Source organism: Hipposideros armiger, unplaced genomic scaffold, assembly GCF_001890085.2.
Source record: "Hipposideros armiger isolate ML-2016 unplaced genomic scaffold, ASM189008v1 scaffold_594, whole genome shotgun sequence".
NCBI classification, from domain to species: domain Eukaryota; kingdom Metazoa; phylum Chordata; class Mammalia; order Chiroptera; family Hipposideridae; genus Hipposideros; species Hipposideros armiger.
Genome location: NW_017731944.1, coordinates 533,595 through 555,105, shown reverse-complemented (window position 1 = coordinate 555,105; position 21,511 = coordinate 533,595). Strand labels below are relative to the sequence as shown.

The window sequence follows — 21,511 nt, the reverse complement described above, 5'->3', positions numbered from 1 at the left end:
ACTACTTTTTAGAGGACAATTTAGCATTGTATGTGCTGTAAACAAAAAACTAAAAAAAATGTACAAATGCTTAAATCCAATTATTTCATATCTAGTAATTTTGCCTAAAGTAATACAATAGATGCATAAAAAGATTTAGCTAGAAAAATTCTCTAGATCTATATGACATGGGTTATAAAAACTAGAAATTACCTAAATATCTAATAATAGAGAATTATTAAATATATGGAACTATTTTCATGTAACAAAATGTTATTCAGTCATAAAAATGATTTTTCAAACATTAATACAACACTTGCTATATTCCTAAGTAAGAGAAGCAGGCTATAGAAATGTAGTGTGATCTGTGTGTGTTTGTTTGCGTGTGTGTGTGATAAGTGTAAAAAAATTATATAGATAGTCAAAAAGGTAGGTAAGTAAGTAGAGAGTTGCTTACACTGATTAGGAAAAGACTTTTTGGAATATTCCTTATTTGCATTTTTTAGTTTTGGCACTAGCATGTTTTGTTTTTCCCAACAAGAAAAATAAAAAGTGACTCAAATTTTTTAAAAAGTGCAACTTGGTCACCAAAAGTTTAGACTTTTTATATCTTTTATCCCAACATCTAGGCCCCTCCTTTCACACTTAGAGCAAACCAGAAGCAATCATTTAAGGCTTCTCAAGCACAAGACTTTTATATTACTCATCTTTGTAATCCTGGTATCTAACATAGAACACAATGAAATGTTGAAAGAATGAATAAATTAATCTACAAGGAAATCAAACTTCAAATTTAAAACTCCCAATATCAATTTCAAGTGAAAAATTTTAATCAATTTAGCTTAAAACAGGTTTCATTCATTTTTAAAATCCCTTACATGGGCTTTCTTTACGGGCAGAATCAGAAAGCTTTAATTCTGGAGTTAATCTGTTCTAAAGGTGGGAATGAAAACAACAACTCTCAGTCTCATAGAGATTCAGTATCTGCAAACTGGGAATGACAATATCTCCTTTTCATGGTTATTGTAAAAATTAAATGAAGTAGTATAAGAACGGGCACAGGGCTGGGCATAAAATACACAGTTTTTAATCTACTCACCATCCTTCCCATTATCACTTATAATTTAAGTCATCATTCTCCACTTCCACCTAACAGAGGGAGCTCTGATTCCACTGACCTCCTCCCCTAAGCCTCCGAACATTCTGGCAGGCTGGGGCTGTGCCCAGGCTCTCCTCTGCTAAGGCTCGCTCCACATGCTGGTATCAGCTAGTGAAGGGATGCCCCTGGGGAGAAAGCATCCAAGGGTAAACCAGACCCCGTGCACAGGGCGCAGGGCACAGGGCTCTGGGACAGCGTGTACTCTTTCTCCTCCCACCCAACTATCTTCACATCATAAGCTGGTGGCCATAAACCAAATCCAGCCTGAAGAACCATTTTCTTGGTCTGCATAGTATATAAAAATTAACTCAGAGCAGTGCATATTAAATCTGGATTTTCCTGTTTCCATTGAAAAAGCAGAAGACCTGGCAATACAGGTCTGAAACGCCTTCATGGCAACAGCTGGCTGGAGCTAACTAGCAGGTGATGCCTTTCAATGCCACAGACCCCATCAGGCTTGCTGCACTCATTTATTTCCAGACCCTGACAGGCATTTCAGCTTGTAATCTGTATGAAACGACTCAGAAATCAGAGAATTGCTCACAAAACCATCTACTCAATACTCAAGGCTGCTTCAAAGAGAAAGGGTACTCCTGTTCCATCCACAATTCAACAGGTATTTATTAATCAGTATGTGTTTGATTGAGCTGGTGGAAGGGACTGATGGTTCAAAAATAACATATTATCACTGACCTCAAGGAGTTCATGTTCTGGTAATGAAGATAGACACACAAATCTTTAAGGTACAGTGTAATAAGCACAACAATAGAGGTAGTAACATGGGAGTAACACAGGATAGAGAATCAGCTAGGCCCAACAGCAAAGATTTCATGAAAATGATGAAGATTATGGTAAGGTTTTAGTGAGGAATAAGTGATTATTTTAAAGCACCAATTAATAATTTCTAGAAAGTTAAAATGGTGAAAGCAAGGTAACACAATCATAGTTTATTATTTGTTTCAGCAGTGGACAATACTTACATGGTAATGACAATGTAACTACTGATATTTTAACAAAAAATTGTGATAAAACCAGGATTAGTAATTAGCCCACATACACCATGTGGGAAAACTGGTTGTGATTAATCAATATCTGGTCTGTGCCAGTTCTGAAATGTTCTGAGCATCACCCCCACAGTAATTATACTGGAATTATGAGAGAAGAGAAACTTACTAGGTAAAGCCTAAACCTGACAAGTCAAGAAATAGCGTTACAAGCCAATTATTTGCAAGACGGAGGTGAATACAGGAGAAACATCTAAAAGAGTCAAAAGCGGCTGCTTCAAGGGAGATACAGAGGCTGGAAGGCACAGTGTGATGATCCGCTATTTGTTGTGATAAACCGTTCAGCACTATATGATTTTTAAAAACCTGTGTTTATTACATTAAAGCATTTTTAAGAAAAGAAAACATAAAGTTATAATTAATCAGGGCATTCTAAACAAAAGGGACAGCTTGCACAAAGACACTGCACGAGTAACACAACTTGTCTAGCTTGTCTGGAGGGTGGGTGGGGATTGTGATGGAAGAGGAGGCTGGACAGCAAGCAAGGAACACATGTCCTAAGAGCCATGTTAATTGGCTTGAATTCTGTTGTGCAGGTAAAATGGGGCCATGAAACAGAGTTAAGTGAGAAACAACGTACAAGTAAATACCTTTTTTTTTTTTTTTTTTTTTGAAAAGATTATTTAATACCAATACAGGTGATTCAGACACATCTAAACCAAGGTGGTGGCACTGGGTATGGAAAGAAGGAATAAATACAAAAGATACTTATAGTGTAAAATATAAAGGATTCAGTTACTGGTAGGATAGGGGGATAGGACGGGAAGTGAGGAAAAAGGAAACTTAGGACAATTCCAGAGTTTGTGGCTTGAGTGACGTGCTGTGTTGTGGTACCAATCACAGGTATAAGGTATACAAAAAGACAAACAAGTGGAGGATTGCTACAGACTGAATTTTTTTGTTGTTGAAACCGAAATCCCAATGTGGTGATGTTTGGAGGAGAGCCTTTGGGAGGTGATTTGGTCAGGAGCATAGAGCCTTCATGAATGCAACCAGTGCCCTTATAAGAGTCCCTGGAGATTTCCTGTCCCTTCTGCCATGTGAGCACACAGATAGGTGGCTGTCTCTATACCCCAAGAAGCAGGCCCTCGCCAGATACTAAATCTGCCCGCGCCTTCATTTTGGACTTCCCAGCCTCCAGAACTATGAGAAATAAATGTTTGTTGTTTACAAACCACCCAGTCTGTGGTATTTTGTTATAGCAGCCCCAAATGGCTAAGACAGGCATAGAGAGAGAAATTCAGCTATGAACATTTTGAGATTTGAAATGGATTGTGGCTTATCTAGGAAATACTATCAATACATGGATATTAGGTCTAGAACTCTAGAGGGAAGCCAAAGCTACAGGTTCTCTATTTGGGGGTCATGGAAAATAAACTTGTATTTCATGCTATGGAAGTGGGTCACTCAGAAAGTGCCATGTAGAAAGAGAAAGCTGATTAAGGACAGAATCCTGGAGAATACCAATAAGGCAGAGCAGCAGAAAGAGAAATCTCCTCAAGTGACTGAGAAGGAGCAGTCACAGAGGTAAGGAAAGGGTTTTTCTGGAAAAATTTGATCAACAGTATAAAAAAAAAAAGATGGAAAACTGAAGATAAGAACTGAAACACAAGCACTGGATTTGTAAGCAGAAAGGACTAGTAATATCTTGCTGGAGAAATATTAGAGGCATGGAGCGTATGCAAATTGTTGCAGATTACTGCAACTGATTACTTTTCAAAGATGTTGAACTGAGATAAGGAAGGATAAGATTAGTCAATATGAACAGAAAAAAAGAAAGTTGTTTTGTTTTAAATGTGAGAGAAAATTGACAGGAAGAAGCCAAAGGTATTGGAGAGAGGCAAAGGATGAATACCAATAAAGACAGAAAAGGTTGGAAAGCTTAGCCTGAAAGGCAGGGCCTCTTCTACAATTACAGTAGGTCCCACTTCTCTGTGGGAAATAAGTCCCAAGACTCCCAGTGGATGCCCAGTGGATAGTCCCGAACACTATATACTATGTTTTCTCCTGTACATATATAACTATAATAAAGTTTAATTTATAAATTAGGCACAGTAAGAGATTAACAACAGCAACTAATAAAGTAGAACAATTATAACAATATACTGCAATAAAAGTTACATGAATGTGGCAGTATTCAGTAAAATAAGGGTGACTTGAACACAAGCACTATGATACCATGACAGTTGATCCGTTAACCAATGTGGCTAAAGGGCAGGGAACTTATACAGTGTGGACACACTGGATAAAAAGAGAATTCACTTCCCTGGGCGAGATGGGGCAGGATGGCTCGAGATGTCATCATGCTACTCAGAAGGGTATGCAATTTAAAATATATGAATTGCTTCTTTCTGGAATTTTCCATTTAATATTTTCGGACTGTGGTTGACTGTGGGTAGCTGAAACTACAGAAAATAAAACTGTAGATAAGGGGGGCTACTGTATAATCCTTTTCAGTCAAAGTTAGTAATTCTGGCAAATATAATTTTATTTTAAATGAATGAAAAGTCTTTAGAAAATAAGCTTAAAGGTATTATATATTCTATACATCTCACCTCATTCAAGGAAATTCAAGTTCTGGTTTAATGAATGGGAAACACCCAGTGGGTTTCTCAGTTTTACACTATTGATATTTTGGGCTGGATGATTCTTTGTTGCAGGAGGCTGTGCATCATAGGATGATTAATAGTATCCCCGTCTTTTACCCTCTAAATGCCAGTAGTATCCCACCACCACCCACTTACTCCCTTTACTCCTGAGTTGTCATGGTCAAAAAATGTCTCCGGACATTGCCAAATGTCCCCAGGGAGGAAAATCTTTCTAGTTGAAAACCACTGTAATTCTCTCCAACCTGTTTTAATATTTTTTAATCCAATATGTAGCTTTCATTTTGAATATGTTCTTTTCATCTAAATCAATTGCAAAGGCTCAAAGGTTCAAATGTTGCCTTCCTAAAAAAATGTCTTAGGGAAAGTACCATTAGATTGTGGAAAAATCACCAGACTCAGTCATTAATTCACTATGTGGCCTTGAGTTAATTAACAAACTATTCTGAACTTTTCCTCAAGAAAAATTAGGATAATAGGTCCCCTGCCCATCCCATAATCGTTCATGAAAAGCAAATGAAAAAATATAGTAAAAAATTTAAAAATACATTGTCATAATAATAATAATAATTGTTATTACTAATAATACTAATTATTATTATTATTTGACTTATAAAAATGAAATTTATTTCTCACAGTTCTGGAGCCTGGAAGTCTTAGATTAGGGTGCCAGCATGGCCTGGTTTAGCTGAGAGCCCTCTTCTGGCTTGTGGACTGTCATGTTCTCTTGCATCTTCACATGACAGAAAGGCAAAAATCATTATCTTTAGCAGAGAAAGTATGGATTGTATTTTAGAGAAAAATCAAAGAAAATATGGCACTTAGATATGGAAAACATAATAAGACTTTTATTCAAAAGGGTCACGACTCATATATTTCAGAATCAGCAAGAAACTTAGAGGTATTAAAATTTCTTACCTTTCAACTCTCAAGTCCCCTAAAATCATCCCTTAGGAGAAGTTATCAATCCCATCTTTAAAATTTCAGTATAGAGAATTCATTCTCTTTTAAAGCATCCAGTTTCAGTGAGACTATTCATCCATTCTTTCAATCAGTCATTCATTCATTCAAAAAATTATTAAGCACCTATTTCTAAAGCTCTACAAATGCTTCTTGTTGTTGAGCTGGTTTTTGCCTTTCTGTAATTGTACTCTGCTCATTAGAATCACCTAAAATAAGTTTAATATCTCTTTTGCATGATCGATTATCATATATTTGAAGCCAGCCATCAAGTTTTCCTGAAAAAAAATCTCTTCTTCAGGCTAAACATCCTGGTTCTTTCAACTATATTTTATTTGACATCCTCAAGACTCTCACAAGCATTGTCATTGTTCCCTATATGCAGGGTCAAAATAAAGTGCCATTTCACATGGTCTGGAAAAGACAGAATAGAGTGAGGCTCTTAGCCTCCACATTGTGGGCACCATATTCCTGGTAATGCAGTCATAGAGCATACCGGCTTCTTTTGGTTGTCCCATTAAATACTGGGCTTTTATTCTGCTTACAATAAAATAAAGTTTCTAAATCTTATGTACTACTGGGAAGCAATGTATTGATGGGTTTATTTATTGCTTTTTGTCATTCTGTTTTGTTTCACTTTTATTTTTTACCTTAAAAAAAGAGACTTTACACTTGGCCCTTTTAAATGTTATTGTGTTAAATTTCACCTATCGTTCAAATATTTCACAATTTTTTGATTTCTTATTCTTTCATTCAACCATACCTCCTGCTTCACATGACCTGAAGAGTTTCTCAGGTGCATTAAAGCAATAAAAACAAAATAAAACAAAATAATGTTAGATGAGCTGTGTTTCCTAAGTGATTGAAAATTGAGTCCTTATTTCCAGGGCTAGTTTTTAAACATCAACATCACACATAAAATTAAAGACAAAAAAGAAAAGCAACCCATTTCTGCTTTAGTAAGTCATAGTTCCATTTACGTTTATGCACTCTGAGATTCCCAAATTAAAAATTATGGAATGTATTAAAAGTATTATCGCTGTCAGCTAGCATGGGAAATGAGATCATTGGGAACAATACAAGCATTGAAAGAGACACATGACAAGGAGCATGACCCACTGTCTCAAAGTTACTGCTGATGCTGAGGTAAGTCGTACACCAGCTGAGTCAACTATTTAAAAAGATCAAATGTGACCAACCTAAACAGTTATGTACGTTGTACTTGCCTCATCTCTGAGCTCAATTTTCCATTTTTAGAGCCAAGTGCATTTTATATTTTAAAAATAAATATAACATTATCACAAAATGTCCATTCATCTATATTCTGATGATTTAGGATATCTTTTTAGATATCTAACATCTACTTGTGTCTACTGAACTCAGTAATTTCTTATGATACCATATCAATCTTATTTTAGGATCTGAACCTCACTTCATCTCCTATTAGAAAATACAACTGTAAATCAAAGGAAAATTTATTAAGCTATGAATATAAGCAGAAATTTCACAGTCAAATCTCTGAAATTTCATTTATTTTAGAGGGAAGCAGTATAGGTTAGTGGGTAAAGGATAGGTTTGGAGACAATTGGAGCGGGATTTGAATCCTGGATGTACCTTTTAATCACTAGCTTTGTGATTATGATTAAATTACTCAACATTGAACTTCAGGGTCCCTGTCCATAAACTGAGGCCTGCAAAATATACCTTATGTGGTAAAGATTTAGCTGTGTGTTTAAAGAAATAAAATAAGTAAGTTATGAATTATTAACCTGGGTAATGCCTTGCAACAGGGTAAGTCACTCAACAAAATAGCAGCTAGGCAAGGCCTGAAGTAAAACAAGAATTCTAATTACTCTGATAGAATAGATAGATTCTCATGCTCATAGATGGATATTGACAAATTTCTACATTTATGATTTGATTTGACTTGTGTATAAAATATGTTTATGAAATAAATTACAAAAGATAAACACACACACACACACACACACACACACACATATATATATATATATATATATATATACACTACATACTACATGTCTACAAGTGTGCTTATTATATGTATGTACTTAGTGAGGCAAAACTGTATGTTAGTCTTTCCACATGCTGTTTCTTTCCAATGTTTTTAAAAGAGTTTTAAAGTGAATGTGCCTTAACTAATTAACAGAAATATGGCATCATCTACATGTATGGTTCTTTGTATTCTCAGTACAGTTCTGCCAGTGACTCAGCATATTATTTATGTCAAACTGGGTTACTGATTCACCCGGTTGGTTAAGTGATTCAGTGACACAAATGTAGTAGATAAAGTCATATCTTACATGTACTATTTGAAAACCAAGTAGATTATAAATCATCTCTAGTTTTGAAACAAAAAATTAATAAAGTTTTTAAAGTTTAAATCAACATTCAAAGTAAAAACTATTAGCATCTGGGGGTAATTTTCCCAGTGTATCTTTATTGTCAAGAATAAAATCAGAACCTTGAGTATGCATCCTATACACAGAGCATTTTCCAAGTCCAAAAAGAGATCACATCTAACATGGAGTTGAAAAAATATTAGGGAGTGGCAATGATGTTTATCATTGGGCTTGTAATTGGCTGAAACAAAAACTGTGAAATAAGGTGAAGTTTGACATTGGTGTTCTTCTCCATCCTTTTTTGTTGACTCTTTTTGTCTTTTTATTTTGTTGCTGTCTTTTTCCCTCCTATAAACTAGTATCCTTGTACAACATTCCCCCAAAAAGAACATAATTCTTCAGTATATTTCCCTTTTAAATGTACTTGATTTCAAAGCAGATCTGCGAGGAGAGAAATTGCTTAACTCAAAAGAATATACTAGAATCAAGTGTCCCAACCTGGGTCTTCTAGAAAGCAGAGCTCGAGATACAGATTAAGGGGTTGTCACTTTATTTGGGCCATGAGAAAAGAAAAACAGAAAAGAAGACTAGAAGGAGACACAACAATGCAATGTGTGTACCCATCATGCTAGGTGCAGCTCCAAAGTGAGCCACAGAGACAGAAATTTGCTCAGACATGTTCACTCATACAGGGGCTATGTAAAGTGTTCAAAAAAGAGCAGCATCTAGAATGAGTCCTTGGAAAAGGAATGAAGGAGGAATTTGTTCCAGTCATTTTCATCACCCATTTTCGATTGGACAAAATGCCCCCCACAGGGTGCTAACTCCCTCCTTCTTTGGTCCCTTGGTGAGGGAGAGGCCAGAACTCATGCCCTGGGACATAATGTAGTATCCAAGTCCAAAAAGATGGGTGACCTGGTATGGGTGGGGAGATGAGCAAGAGACAAAGGAGGTAGTTTAAGGGGTTTTAAGAGGAGCACAACGTTTGCATCCCATTACAGTGAGGATTTGGGGCATCAGGACATCTCATGGAGAGCTATGTTCCAGGACAAGGAGGGATTTTTCCAAGGTCTCTCAGATTTCCTGGAGAGCTGCCTGTTCTACAAAACTGAAAGACAGGCTTCAGAGGCAAAGGCAGAGAAACAAGCAGAAGGTCTTCACAAATAGTTTATGTCCAGTCAAAATTAGGAAAGTAAAATATGAACTCCTTTCTCCACCAACGTAATATTATATTCCAAATGGCAGAAACAATATCTTGCTGTTTAGGAAAGACTAAGAATGATGGATAACATTTTTTCTTAGCTCATAAAAGTACTCCACAAATTTATATTTTTAAAGCCTAGAGAAGGAAGTAATTTAACAACCTGTCACACATAAACTAACTCATATATCTGAAAGCTGTCAACAGCACAATACTTTTTACCAGTAAATCAACCTTTTTTTTCCCCCACCATGATCGTTATTTAATCTGTGACAATGACTAAATCGAATGGGACCACATAATAACCTATAGCTAGCTATTTAGAAACCATCAGTTGTCAAAACTTGACTTTTTGATTCCCATTCCTTTATGATAAGACCAGATCAGACAGTCAGACATTGTAACACTTTAAATGAAAACCTCAAGACTCACTGAATTTCCATAATAGTTCAAAGAGAGGAGGCAAAAGTAATCAAGGAAAAAGAACAATTTATTATCAGGGAGGATTATCTGAGCGCAAAGTGAGGAGGAATAGTGGAGTTGGCCTCTGGATCGAGTGATAACACAGCCTTTGATCCATGAGCAAACAGTCATCAGACTTTAGTAATAGTAAAGAAAAGAACATAGCATTTTGGAGCAGCTGCTTCTCAACCTGAAAGAAAACCCAGAATTTAGGCCCTTAAAATGAGTTAGGGTAAGCCAACGCAACTTAACATTAATCCATCATTATCTTTATTGATAAAAACCATTTGCAGAGACAAGATATATAAACACACAAATAAATATCAGGCAGTATATTTTAAGTGCCAAGTATACAGAAAATAAATTCTACTGAAATTCTAACGAGAGGCAATGTGTTAAGTGAAGAGATCATAGGGGAAAGTTTCACAGAAGTTGGGAACTAAATGGGACCAAGGGCAGTAACACAGAAATGAGCTCGGTGTGTTTGAAAGACAATGAGTCAAGCTGTCCAGCTGGCATGAAGAATTATACAAAGAATTAACAAACAAAGGCCTTCTTGATATGCATGGTATGACTGAAATAATTCAAATGATTCCCTTGTGTGACCTATGAAAATAAGACTCATTAAGAAATAGTTGAAGCTTTGCAATGTCTGTTCACCACATCCTGAAAGACAGATTCCCAATAAAGAATCTGACTAGTCTAGAAAGCCACTCAACAAGTATTTAACAGTGGCGAACGCTCTTGGATAGAAATCGGTAAGAAAGAATGGGGTGCATTTCCTTTGTTTTGCTTCTGCCAAGGCAAATGACAATTATAGATTTTTGTTCTTATGTGTAGTTTTATCTCACATCTAAATCAAACTTCCAGTCATTCTTTTTACCCTCTATCAAAGGATAATATAAAAATAGAGAATTTTTTCACAGATGTTTTCTGTCATATGATGGCAATGTTAGAAATGTGTCTTCTGAAATATTTAAAGATTTTGTCAATATAATTTATCAATTATAGTTATGCTGGGGATTTTTCCCTTTACAACTGGATCCCAATTCATAATTATTATCCTAATAGATGGTAAAAATATAAAGAATGCAGAGTCTTTAAGGCAGAATCTGAGCCTGGGGCATAGGATGGGTATCCCAAGGCGAGAAGGTGTGATCACTGTTTCCAGTTTTGAGGGGAAAAACTTAAGTAATTTTCCTTTTCTTTTTAAAAAAATTCTTCACCATTGGTTTCCCAGTGCCCTGCCTCTTTTCTTTCCCAGAGAAATCTACTGACAATTTCTTAGTTTGAAATTCTACCTACCAAGCTCCAAAACTCTACCTCCCTACCATTCCCAAAGTGTGGTAACATCATCCTGAGTTCTTAGAGACACAAAAATGCTAGGTAGTCATTTGGTCCACTTCCTACCTCACCTAGGAATCACCTCTACACAACTCCCTGTAAGTGCCATCCAGACCACAAACATACCCAAGTGTGGGAAGCTCACCACATCCCAAGGCAGCTGATTCCATTTTTCAAAGCTCTGCTTAGAAAAAAATTCCTCCTAAATTAAGGTGAGACCTGACTTCCTGGAATGTATTAATTCAAGTTGTGCCCTCTGAACTAAATATGGGAAAACCTTTGTTGAGACAACTTTTCAACTATTTGAAGTTGGCTCTCATAAACCACAACTTTCTCTTTTCTACTCACCTCTCCAACTCTTATCTTCCCAGTCGTGTGTGTGTGTGTGTGTGTGTGTGTGTGTGTGTGTGTGTGTGTGGTTTCTTTCAAAACCATCCTCATAGCTCACTCACCAGTGGCCTTTTCTTGAGCCTCAGCCTCCTCTGTCTCCACAGTATTTGATACTGTTGACCTTCCCAAAGCTTCCATCTACAATCCACCAGAATCATCCTTCCCTTTTCTGTCAACTCTGCCAGCTCTATTTCTGACTCCCTCACTATAAACATGGGTGCCATCAACACTACTCTACGTTCCCCCTATTTTTTTCCCAATTTTTTATGGTAGTAAAATACACACATAAAATTTCCTAATTTAACCATTTTTAAATGCACAGTTCAGCGGTTTTAAGTTGTACAACCATTACTACCGTCCATTCCAGAACTATTTTCAGCTTGCAAACTGAATCTCTATGCCTACTAAATAATAACTCCCCAATCGCTCCTCTCCTGGTCCCTGGCAGCCATCTTTCTATTTTCTGTCTCTGTAATTTTGCTTTTGTCTCATTTTTTATAATGTTATTCAATCTCACAAAATACTTACAGACTCAGTATCTGAACAAATATTTAATGAGGATTTCTCATGTGCTAGATCCTGAAATTATAATTGGCTAAATTATTCATCTATAGTTTCAGCTCTGTTTTCTAACTAGGTGATTGTCCAAACTGGCTAGTCATTAGAATCTCCCGTAGAGACTTTTTAAAAAATAATAACCTTTATCTTGTAATATAGGTTTTCTCCACTATCCAAAAGTAGACTATTCCTATGAAACTTTTCATAAGCTGAAATGGCATAAAGTGAGAAGCAATTATTTTAGAACACATCTTGCTAACAGATGTGCAAAATAAATCGAGATAAAGCACAGATGCTCACAGACACAGTTCAAAGCTATGGCAGGTTGATGCTGAGATGCTGAGTGTAGCTGCTGGGGAAGGAATTTGGTGTCACTCACTTGTCAGAGTGCACACTGTCTCTATAACAGCTGCTGCAAAACAAACACTGAACGCTATTTTTGCTTTTTATCTTTTTTCACAAAAGCTCAAATCCTCTTCAGATTTTTTTTCACTTAGCAAAAACAGGTACTAATGTAGATCTTTCATAAAATTGAAGTAGCATAAAACAAACTTTTAAAAAGCGAGGGATACCTGTAGAGAAAAGTTGCAAAGTACAGAGCATTCCCATATACTACTCATCTACTTCCGTTTCCTCTAACGTGACCATCTTACATTACAGAGGTACGTTTATCAAAACTAAGAATCCACATTGATGCATTACTATCGACTAAACTCAAGACTTGATTCTGATTTCACCACTTTTCCATGAATGTCCTTTTTCTCTGTCAAGATTCTTCATGTCCTCCAGTCTGTGACAGGTTCTCAGCCTTTTCTTCTTTTCTATGACCTCATTAACAATTTTAATGAGTACTGGTCAGGTGTTTTGTAGCATAGAATCCCCTTTGGGTTTTTCTCATGTTTTTACAATGATTGGATCAGGATTTGGGGGTTTTTAGAGTTTCTCTCATCACATATGAGAGGTACATGATATCTACACGATATCATTGGTGATGTCAACGCTGAGCACCTGGTTAAGGTACTGTTTGCCAGATTTTTACCCTGTAAAGTTACTATTTGTTTTCCTTTCATGCTTTACTCTTTGGAAGCAAGTCATTACATCTAACTTATATTCAAAGGAGACAAGAATTTCAGCTCCACCTCCTAGAGAGGCAATATCTACATATATTATTTGCAATTGCTCTGTAAGGAAAGTTTTTCTTCTCTTGGAAAGTCTTTAAACAGTTAGATTCATAGAAACATGCTAAGCAGATTCTAGTAGGTCTGAGGAGAGGCCCAATAACCTGTACTTTTTACATTCCTCAGGAGAACAATCAGGTTTGGGTCCCATTGCTCTAATTTGAAGTCAACGTCTATGTTTCCTAATGTTCGTAGGACATTTGAATGTCTCCCTAACAGTTCCACACCCACAGGAAAAGCAGCTCTCATTCACATATGATACTATAAATTCGTTTTCTCTCTCAGTTTAGCAGCCTTAGGGACAGCTTTACTTCTTTCCCCTTCCTTACCTACAGAGAACTTGTCATTATATCCTATAAATTCTCGCTTGGAAACATTTATTGAATTTATTCCTTTTTCTTCATTACCTGGTTCAGACTTTCTGGGCTAGTTAACAACAACTTTCTCTTTACTTATCTGTTATTATATTCGTGTCTCTTTTTCTGATCTACTCTGCACAGTAAAACCAGTATTTAAACCACTGCATGATCTGTAATATTTCCATATTGAAAAATACCACAATAGCCACCCATTCATTATCCATTAGTATTGTACTTCCAAGAAAGAGGCCCTCTGACATGACATTATTAAGCAAGGCTAAATGAATTAATAAAACCATGATTTTGCAAAGAGGGAAATGTCGTATTAGTAACTCAGCCTGTTATACAACCAACTCAGGCACTTTTAAATAAGAAGGCTGAACACAAACATTGTTATACTTTTTGTCACTGTTTTGGAATTAATGCTTCTAGTCTATAGGTCAGGTAAATAATATACCGCATAGCCTCAAAAAATGCAAAGAATGAATATAAGTATTTCATGGCTATTTGATTTAGCCTTGCTGATAATCAAAGTAGGTTATTATCTAATTGATGTAAATTAAGATTAAATACCCCATCTCTCCTCAACCATTTAAAAAATTCTCTCCTTATTTCTTTGAATTCTAGCAATTAGAAATTCATTTGAGCCACCAAGATCCCTTTTTTAAGATACAAATATGCCTGGGAAAACCAGCAGTCATTAGCAGTACAAAGCATACCCATTTAAATCAGATTGTTTTCCTCTTATTGTACTTTGGAGCCTCCTGACCAACTGGACCATGGATTCTTTGTGGATCCAGGGCTCTGTCAGAGAAGTGTTGGAAGTGTGTCATGACCATGACTTAAGCCTAAACTGCATGTAGCCCATATGCTGGCTTGTTTGCACTCTCCTGGGAAGACACTGATCCTAATCGAGACACTTACAAGCATGCATGGTTCATGGATCAGAGGGGTGACACGGGGTAGAGCTTGGTGTCTGTCCTCTCACAATCCCCTGGACCAGCCTCCTGGTGACATTCATGTCTATGTCCTGACTTGAGATGACTATAATAAAAGGGTGAGAAAAACCAAGATTAGTTTTTCCCACTAGGCTTTCTGTGGACATAAGGAGCACAGCAGGACTGGAGTGGTCAGTCTCCACAGACATGAGGCAGTGCCAGAGGCTTGGGCCCCTGGGGCAGACATACTGTATTTCCCCATGTATAAGATGCTCCCATGTATAAGACACACCTTAATTTTGGGGCCCGAAATTTGAAAAAAAAAAAGTATTACCTAAAGTTATTGAACTCAAGTTTTATTCATCATAAAACTCATACAACTCCTCATCACTGTCAAAACTCCCAACCATTAGCTTGTCCTCATCTGTGTCTGATGACGAATCACTGTCTTCATATATTGCCTCTCATGGCCTTCTGCTGTGGTGTTTTCGGTAGGGTTTCTTCTTCCCGTAGCCAGTCTTGGATTGTTTTCTCAGGTGGAGGAGGACCAAACTTACATTCAGCAGCATGATTTCCATTCACTTTTGCAAACTGGCAAACTTTTGCCACTTTTAACTTGAATTCAGCACTGTATGAAAATCTTTTCTGAGCCATTTCTGGGCAGAATGTGGCAAAATGTAACCTAATGTACCGGTAACAAGTGCGAAACAATGAGTGCAAAGACAACAAGTGCGAAAAAGCAGAAATGCAAGTAAAAAAAAATCCACAACAATGAGCACAAAAACAAGTGTGAAAAAAGCAAGAAATGCAAGTAAAAAAATCTACAACCACTGTATAAGATGCACCCAGTTTTTAGACCCCAAATTTTTCGAAAAAGGGTGCATCTTATACATGGAGAAATACGGTAAGTCCTCTCTGTCCTCTGCATCTTCAATTTGGGCACAGACATGCGAAGGCCAAGCATCAGCAGGGCCCCTTGAGTGGGTACTCCAAAGTGTGCCTGCAGTATGGGGGTCTTCCAGAATTATTTGGGAATTTCCACACAACTGAGAGTGGAGCAGTAGTAAAAACTGATTTGTAACAGTTGTTGGAATATGCAAGTGTGGCCTGTGAAATCTAAGGTTTTTGAAGAGGAAAAAAAAAAAAAAACTCCCAATACTCTTCTGAGCCAAAATTACATCCGAAGAGGCAAATCTTTCAGGGTTTGGGGCTTCCATTACTTCATGTGTACAATGGGAATTTTACCTGCTGCCACCACCTACTTTGAAACTTGAGAACTAGATATTATTTCCTGAATGAATTCATGTTTTTAAGCAGAACTTAGAACCAACTTACAAATATTGATGTTCTAGATTTTAATAAGAAGAACATATTTTTTACCTTAAAACTCACTCATTTTCCTTTTTTCACTGGTTATAATTTTAGCTTTAGTGTTATATAGCAACTGGATGAGAGGGAGAAACTAAAAACAAATAAGCAAATAAACCAGAATTACAGAGAATGATCCAATTTCTTTAAGATTAAAAAAAAAACACTTTAAACAGTTATTGCACCTTTACCACATTTCTTAAAGAATCAAGCATTCATGATTCTCTCTGTGATGAAAAAGTTTGCGTGAAACAAAGATCCCATTACAAAACAAATGGAAGTTAAATACTATTGTAAAAAGACTTTCTCTTAAATTTTGCAATAGAAATGTTGGTTAAAGATCAGTACAGTGTCAAGTGGTGAGAATCTTTGTTTCATCTAAAGCAACCCCATCTAAAGCAACCCAAATGAGAAAAACAGTTCCCAGAAAGCTATAACTTCCAGGTATCTCAGGGTTCTGGAGTGCACAGTCAGAATCAGGTCTCATGTCTGCTTAGTGCCAATTTTCAAGGCACTTTTCACTGTGACACACACACACACACACACACACACACACACACACACACACACACTAGCGGATCACACAGCACATTGCTCACATTCCTTTCAAAAACTAAGTAAAATAACATGTGACATATTAGGAACGAGACTTAAAAGTGAAGTGTACATGAAAGAAAGAAGACCATTTTATGGAAACATTAATGTCAACAAATTGCATTTTGCAAGGAGTGGAGCTTTTAGGGGATCTAAACTGGATTCAACTCCCTAAGTCAAACATTCAACAGGGCAGTTGTACAGCTAGGCTACCCTGAGTATACAATAGTACTAGATTTAGAGTTTTTTGTTGTTTTCATTCCTGCCTTTTGAAAGGTTTTGAGAAAAAAAAATAAAGCACTGTGTGATAGTAAAGGGGGAATGTCCATCAACCTGCCATAATTGTTTCTACCATAACACTTCTGCTGGCACATCACCCTAATCGAGGCCTGGACTAGCTCACACCTGGATCACACCTATGGGACAGTCAGGTCGTCTGGTTCATAGCTGCCCTACTCTCCTCCTACACTGCGCTCCCCCCTGCCAGGGTTGTCTCCTTAAATCCTTGTTTGCGTCATATCACTCCTGTATTCAAGACCTTTGATGATGTGTGTTTCACTGTTTATTGATTTGTGTCCAAATATTTTAATGTGGCTTTTTTGGCTCTTCATAATCTCTCTGCCTCTCATAAATTCTACTTTCTGGCAGGCTGACTACCTGTCTCTCCAGTAAAGCAGTCTTATTTCCACCACCAACACTTCACTAAATGCTTTTCCCCTTTCCTATCATTGGTCTGTCTTCCCTACTATTTCAAATCCTACCCAAGCTTCAAGGCACCCACTCTCGTCCTCCATGCAGCTGTTCCCAACTTCTCCATCCCTCACTGTGGAAGCTTAGGTAGGAGATAGCACTCCCTTCCCTGGTTTCATGACTTTTTCTCTAGTTCTGTCATAGCTGTTAGCATGGCATAGCTGTTATAGCATTCCCAAATTCAACATAACATCTCTTAGGGCAGGAATCATGTTTTAGAAATTATGTCTTTAGGAATTTCTTGAGCCCTCATCCCACCCCTATTCCCTGTACTCCAGCATCTTGCTGACTTTAGCAGACTCTCAGTAAATAATTTGAGAGTTGGACAGTCCAGACAAAGTGGAGGGAGAGAATGCTACCTTCGTCCAGTACTGGCAAAGCGTCAGTACAGTTTCTGGGCCTAATTCTCAGACCCACTGCTCTTTAAGTGCCATATCACTCTACCACTAAATTGTTCCTGACTTCTAGCGCTTCAGGATTTGTCACATCATTCCCTTCTCTCTAACCGTGGTTCTAAATCTGATCCACTTCCAAACAAGATCATGATACCTTTTTAACCATCTCTCTGATTCCAAGGACACAAGCCAATTAAAAGTTTCCGTTTAGATTCCATTTCTTTTCCCTCCATAAAGGAAATCCCAGCCCTATCCAGGCTTTAAGCTGTAGGCATTTCAGCTGTGAAGACGCTCCCACATTAATACCCCAAGCCCAGCCCAGCTAAGACTACAAAATACTGCTCGCTTCCCTTCCCTTCACCCTCCTCAAAACGACCATGATGCAGAGGGGACGCCTTGAAGTAGCAGGATTTTCCTGCTACCTTACCACACTGGAGGGTGAGGGGAGCTTGCTTCCAGCTGTGTAGACTTCCCCAGCTCTCCCTCTCTGCCAGCGCTGACACCCACCGTGGTTAGGACAGCCTCTAGTGGGGTCCAGCATCCTGCTACTCCTCCCATCAGCCACTCTTTTCTTACGCCAGGTGACCACATCTAATGGTCCTTAACTTAACAAACCAGATTAAACCTTCAAAGTGAAGAAAAGCCCCCCCCCAGCCCAATTGCTCTTTAAAACAGAAAATAATATACAGATGCTGGTGTAAACAAGCCTACTGCGCTGCCAGTCTTACAAAAATATCACACATACAGTTATGTACAGTACATAATATTGATAATGATACTAAGCGACTATGCTACTAGCTTAGTATTTACTATACTTTTAATCTTCGTTTTAGAGTGTACTTTTTCTACTTATTAAGTGAAAAAGTTTGCTGTAAACCAGTATGCCATGTTACCCAGGCAGCTGCTTCATACATCTTGTGTTTACCACGTCTCTTGTGCTTGATGTAATCTCGTGTTGTTTTACACAGTAACATGCTGTACAGACTTGTAGCCTAGGAGCAATAAGTTATGCCATATGGCCTGGGTGTGTAGTGGGCTATACCAGCTGGGTTTGTGTAAGTGCACTCTAAGATGTTCGCACAATGAGCAAATCGCCTAAGGTGGCATTTCTCAGAACGCATCCCCTCGTTAAGGGGCACATGGCTGTATTCCAAGTAAGGCATCTATGTGTCTCATGGATGGTGCCCTAAATGAAACATGTCATTTCCCTTTCCTTCTCTTCCCTATCAGCCAGGAGGCTGGAGTCTCAGAATTTGTCTTCTTTTCTCCTCCAGCTCCTCCCAATGGCCCCAGCGAGAAATAGGTGTAATAATTCCTTCCCAGGCTATGGCCAGCTCCTCTGACTTTCCAGGGAACACACACACACCAAGCAAATGGCCCCCCACCTTGCTGGGTGCTGCCCGCTTACATTTTAAGCCAGGGAGTTCCCTTTCCAATTCCTCCAGGGATAGCCAGCTGGGTCCAGTCTCTCATACTCCTCCTTTGGTGAATTTCCTTCCTATGCACTCTGGGACACAGCACCCCCACGGGTGCCTCCAAGCTTGGAGGGGCCCCCAGTCCAACGCACCCGGTCCTACGCCCTGTGCCCACGTTTGCAGCACCAGCAGCAGGGTCTCCGGGATTCCTTCCGCCCTCGGGCCTCCCGACGCGCCCAGGGACAGCCCCAACAGGTGCCCAGTTGGCCGACCCTTAACCTCTCGCTCTCCCAGGCGTCCAAGTTCTCCGACCCAACCCTGTCAGCCCCAGTGTGCCCTCGGGTCCAGACGCAAGAACAGATCAGGGTTCACCTTCCTTGCGACTCCACCCCGACTTTCCTCCTGGGTCTCCAATGCCCAGCGCGGCCACTTACCCAGGGCGAAGGCCAGGAGCAATGGCTGGGAGCTGGCGCCGCTGCCCGGGGCGGTCCGTTCCATCAACCCCGCGCTGCGGGGCCGGGCAGCCCCTAGACGAGTCTCCCGTCTCCTCCTGCGCCCCTTTTCCAGGCCTCGGGCGTCCGAGGGGGTGCCTGGATACTAATCCCGCAGCCAGCAGGAAACGAAACTACTTCTCAGGCTGGAACCCCGTCTACAGGGCAGGCAAACACCCAGGGCGGCGGCCGCCGGCTCCGTGAGTGTAGCTGGGAGGAGGGAACCTCCTATTTATTCTCGCTCTTTCTGCACACACCCCACCAGCCAGGCGCAGGACTTGGTGGTGGTAGTCTCCAGGTTGTTCCCACCCACACCCACAGTAAAGTTCATATTGGGGTTGCCCTAGGGTCCACCCAGCCACTCCACCTGCTGGGTCGCACCTGACTGTTAGTGTCACTCCGCCTTAGGGAGTAAACAGGGAGGCAGGGAGAAGAGAAGGAATGCACTGCAGAGGTGTCAGGTTTGCGACACACAGGGCCTGCAAGGCAGCGCGGAGAAGAAAGCCTGCTAAAACTCCAGAAACTCGCTAAAGGAGAACCAGAGACCCAAGCGGGCCCTGGAATTCTAACCTCCCTTGGAGGAAGCCGAGCCCACATTCACTGTGGTTAACCTCAGGCATTTGACAATTTACAAGTTTTTCATTTGCAGATATTTGTTGGATATGCGGGAGTTTGGGCTCACCAAGAGTTACTTCAAAAATTTCATTTGTATTTTTATTTACCCATTTACTCGTGTATTCATTGTTTTCAGTTATTTATTTAATTCATTTACTCTACTGGATCTGTAACAATAAGGAGAATGCTTTTCTGCCTGTGGCTTCCCAAGTGCTGTCTCAACTTCATCGCACCTCCTCTGAGGGAGAGATGGTATCTGATGGCTCTGCACCAAGCACTTTCTGGAACACAATGGCATCCTAGTAGCTTTCAAGGACAAAAAGCAGCATCCATTGTTACCTTAAGTGATTAATATACTTGTGATTGCCTCCAAAAAAACTAAAGGGCACGGCTGTTTTGCAGCCTGATCTATGTTCCTTTTTCAAGATCAGTATGTGGAATCAAGCATCCTCAGAACAGAAGTTATATTTTTATAGCATCCAAAAATCCCATAAACATTCATTTACATATAAAAGGCAGTTCAGATGTCTGCCCCTTCCTCCCCATTATTTAAAATAAACAAATCATTATGCACTTTTCTTCCGCAAGTGACATTTCATTTCAAAATCAATCCTCATCATTTTAACGCTCCAAACAACTGATGTATCCAGAGGACTAAAAACCAGCTGTTAATTTTCACAATCCTGTGCTAGCCACCACATGACAGATAGAGAGGACTGGCACGGGGTTTAGAGAAAACCAAGTTTTGGGGATAGACCATGGCTGTATCCAGATAAAAGGGGGAGGGGCACGGAAGCCAAGGATTGGGCACCACCTCCCTCTCCCCCTCCCTCTTCTTTACTGATCAGGGCCCTATGTTATGGCATCTTTCACTCTGAGATGATGCCCCAGCCAGCAGCAGTCCTGGTATCTCTAACAGAATATTGCTAGTTTACTTTCCTTTTCTATTGATACTGGTAAGAAATAAAGCACACCTAAGCAAAATGTACTACATCTTTATGTACTTTTGTAAAGTGCCAGGACTTGGAGTAAGTATTCATCATTCATGCCATTCAAATGGTAAATTAACTTTTTCAGGTCACTAGAGTATGAGCTAGTATAATTTAATATCCTAAATAGGCCAGAAAATTAATAACCTTCCCTAAGGGCTTTATTTGCTACCAAAAGTAAGATAAGTACTCTGGAGAATATGCCTTCCAAATTTCCTGACACTGGAGGTCCAATCTTTTTGAAGTCAAGCAATTAACTTCCCTCCTTCCTTCCTTCCTTCCTTCCTTCCTTCCTTCCTTCCTTCCTTCCTTCCTTCCTTCCTTCCTTCCTTC

General features: G+C 39.0%; 1 protein-coding gene across 1 annotated transcript in view; it reads right to left on the bottom strand.

Moving 5' to 3' along the window:
• The window catches only part of BTC (betacellulin), a 41,346-nt gene extending 21,382 nt beyond the window's left edge, over nucleotides 1-19,964 (bottom strand). The window contains exon 1 of the mRNA XM_019624581.1: nucleotides 19,518-19,964. Within this exon, the coding sequence (XP_019480126.1) occupies nucleotides 19,518-19,581 (64 nt within the window). The 5' untranslated portion in view covers nucleotides 19,582-19,964. The remainder of the gene's footprint in view (nucleotides 1-19,517) is intronic.
• Between the last annotated feature and the right edge of the window lie 1,547 nt (nucleotides 19,965-21,511).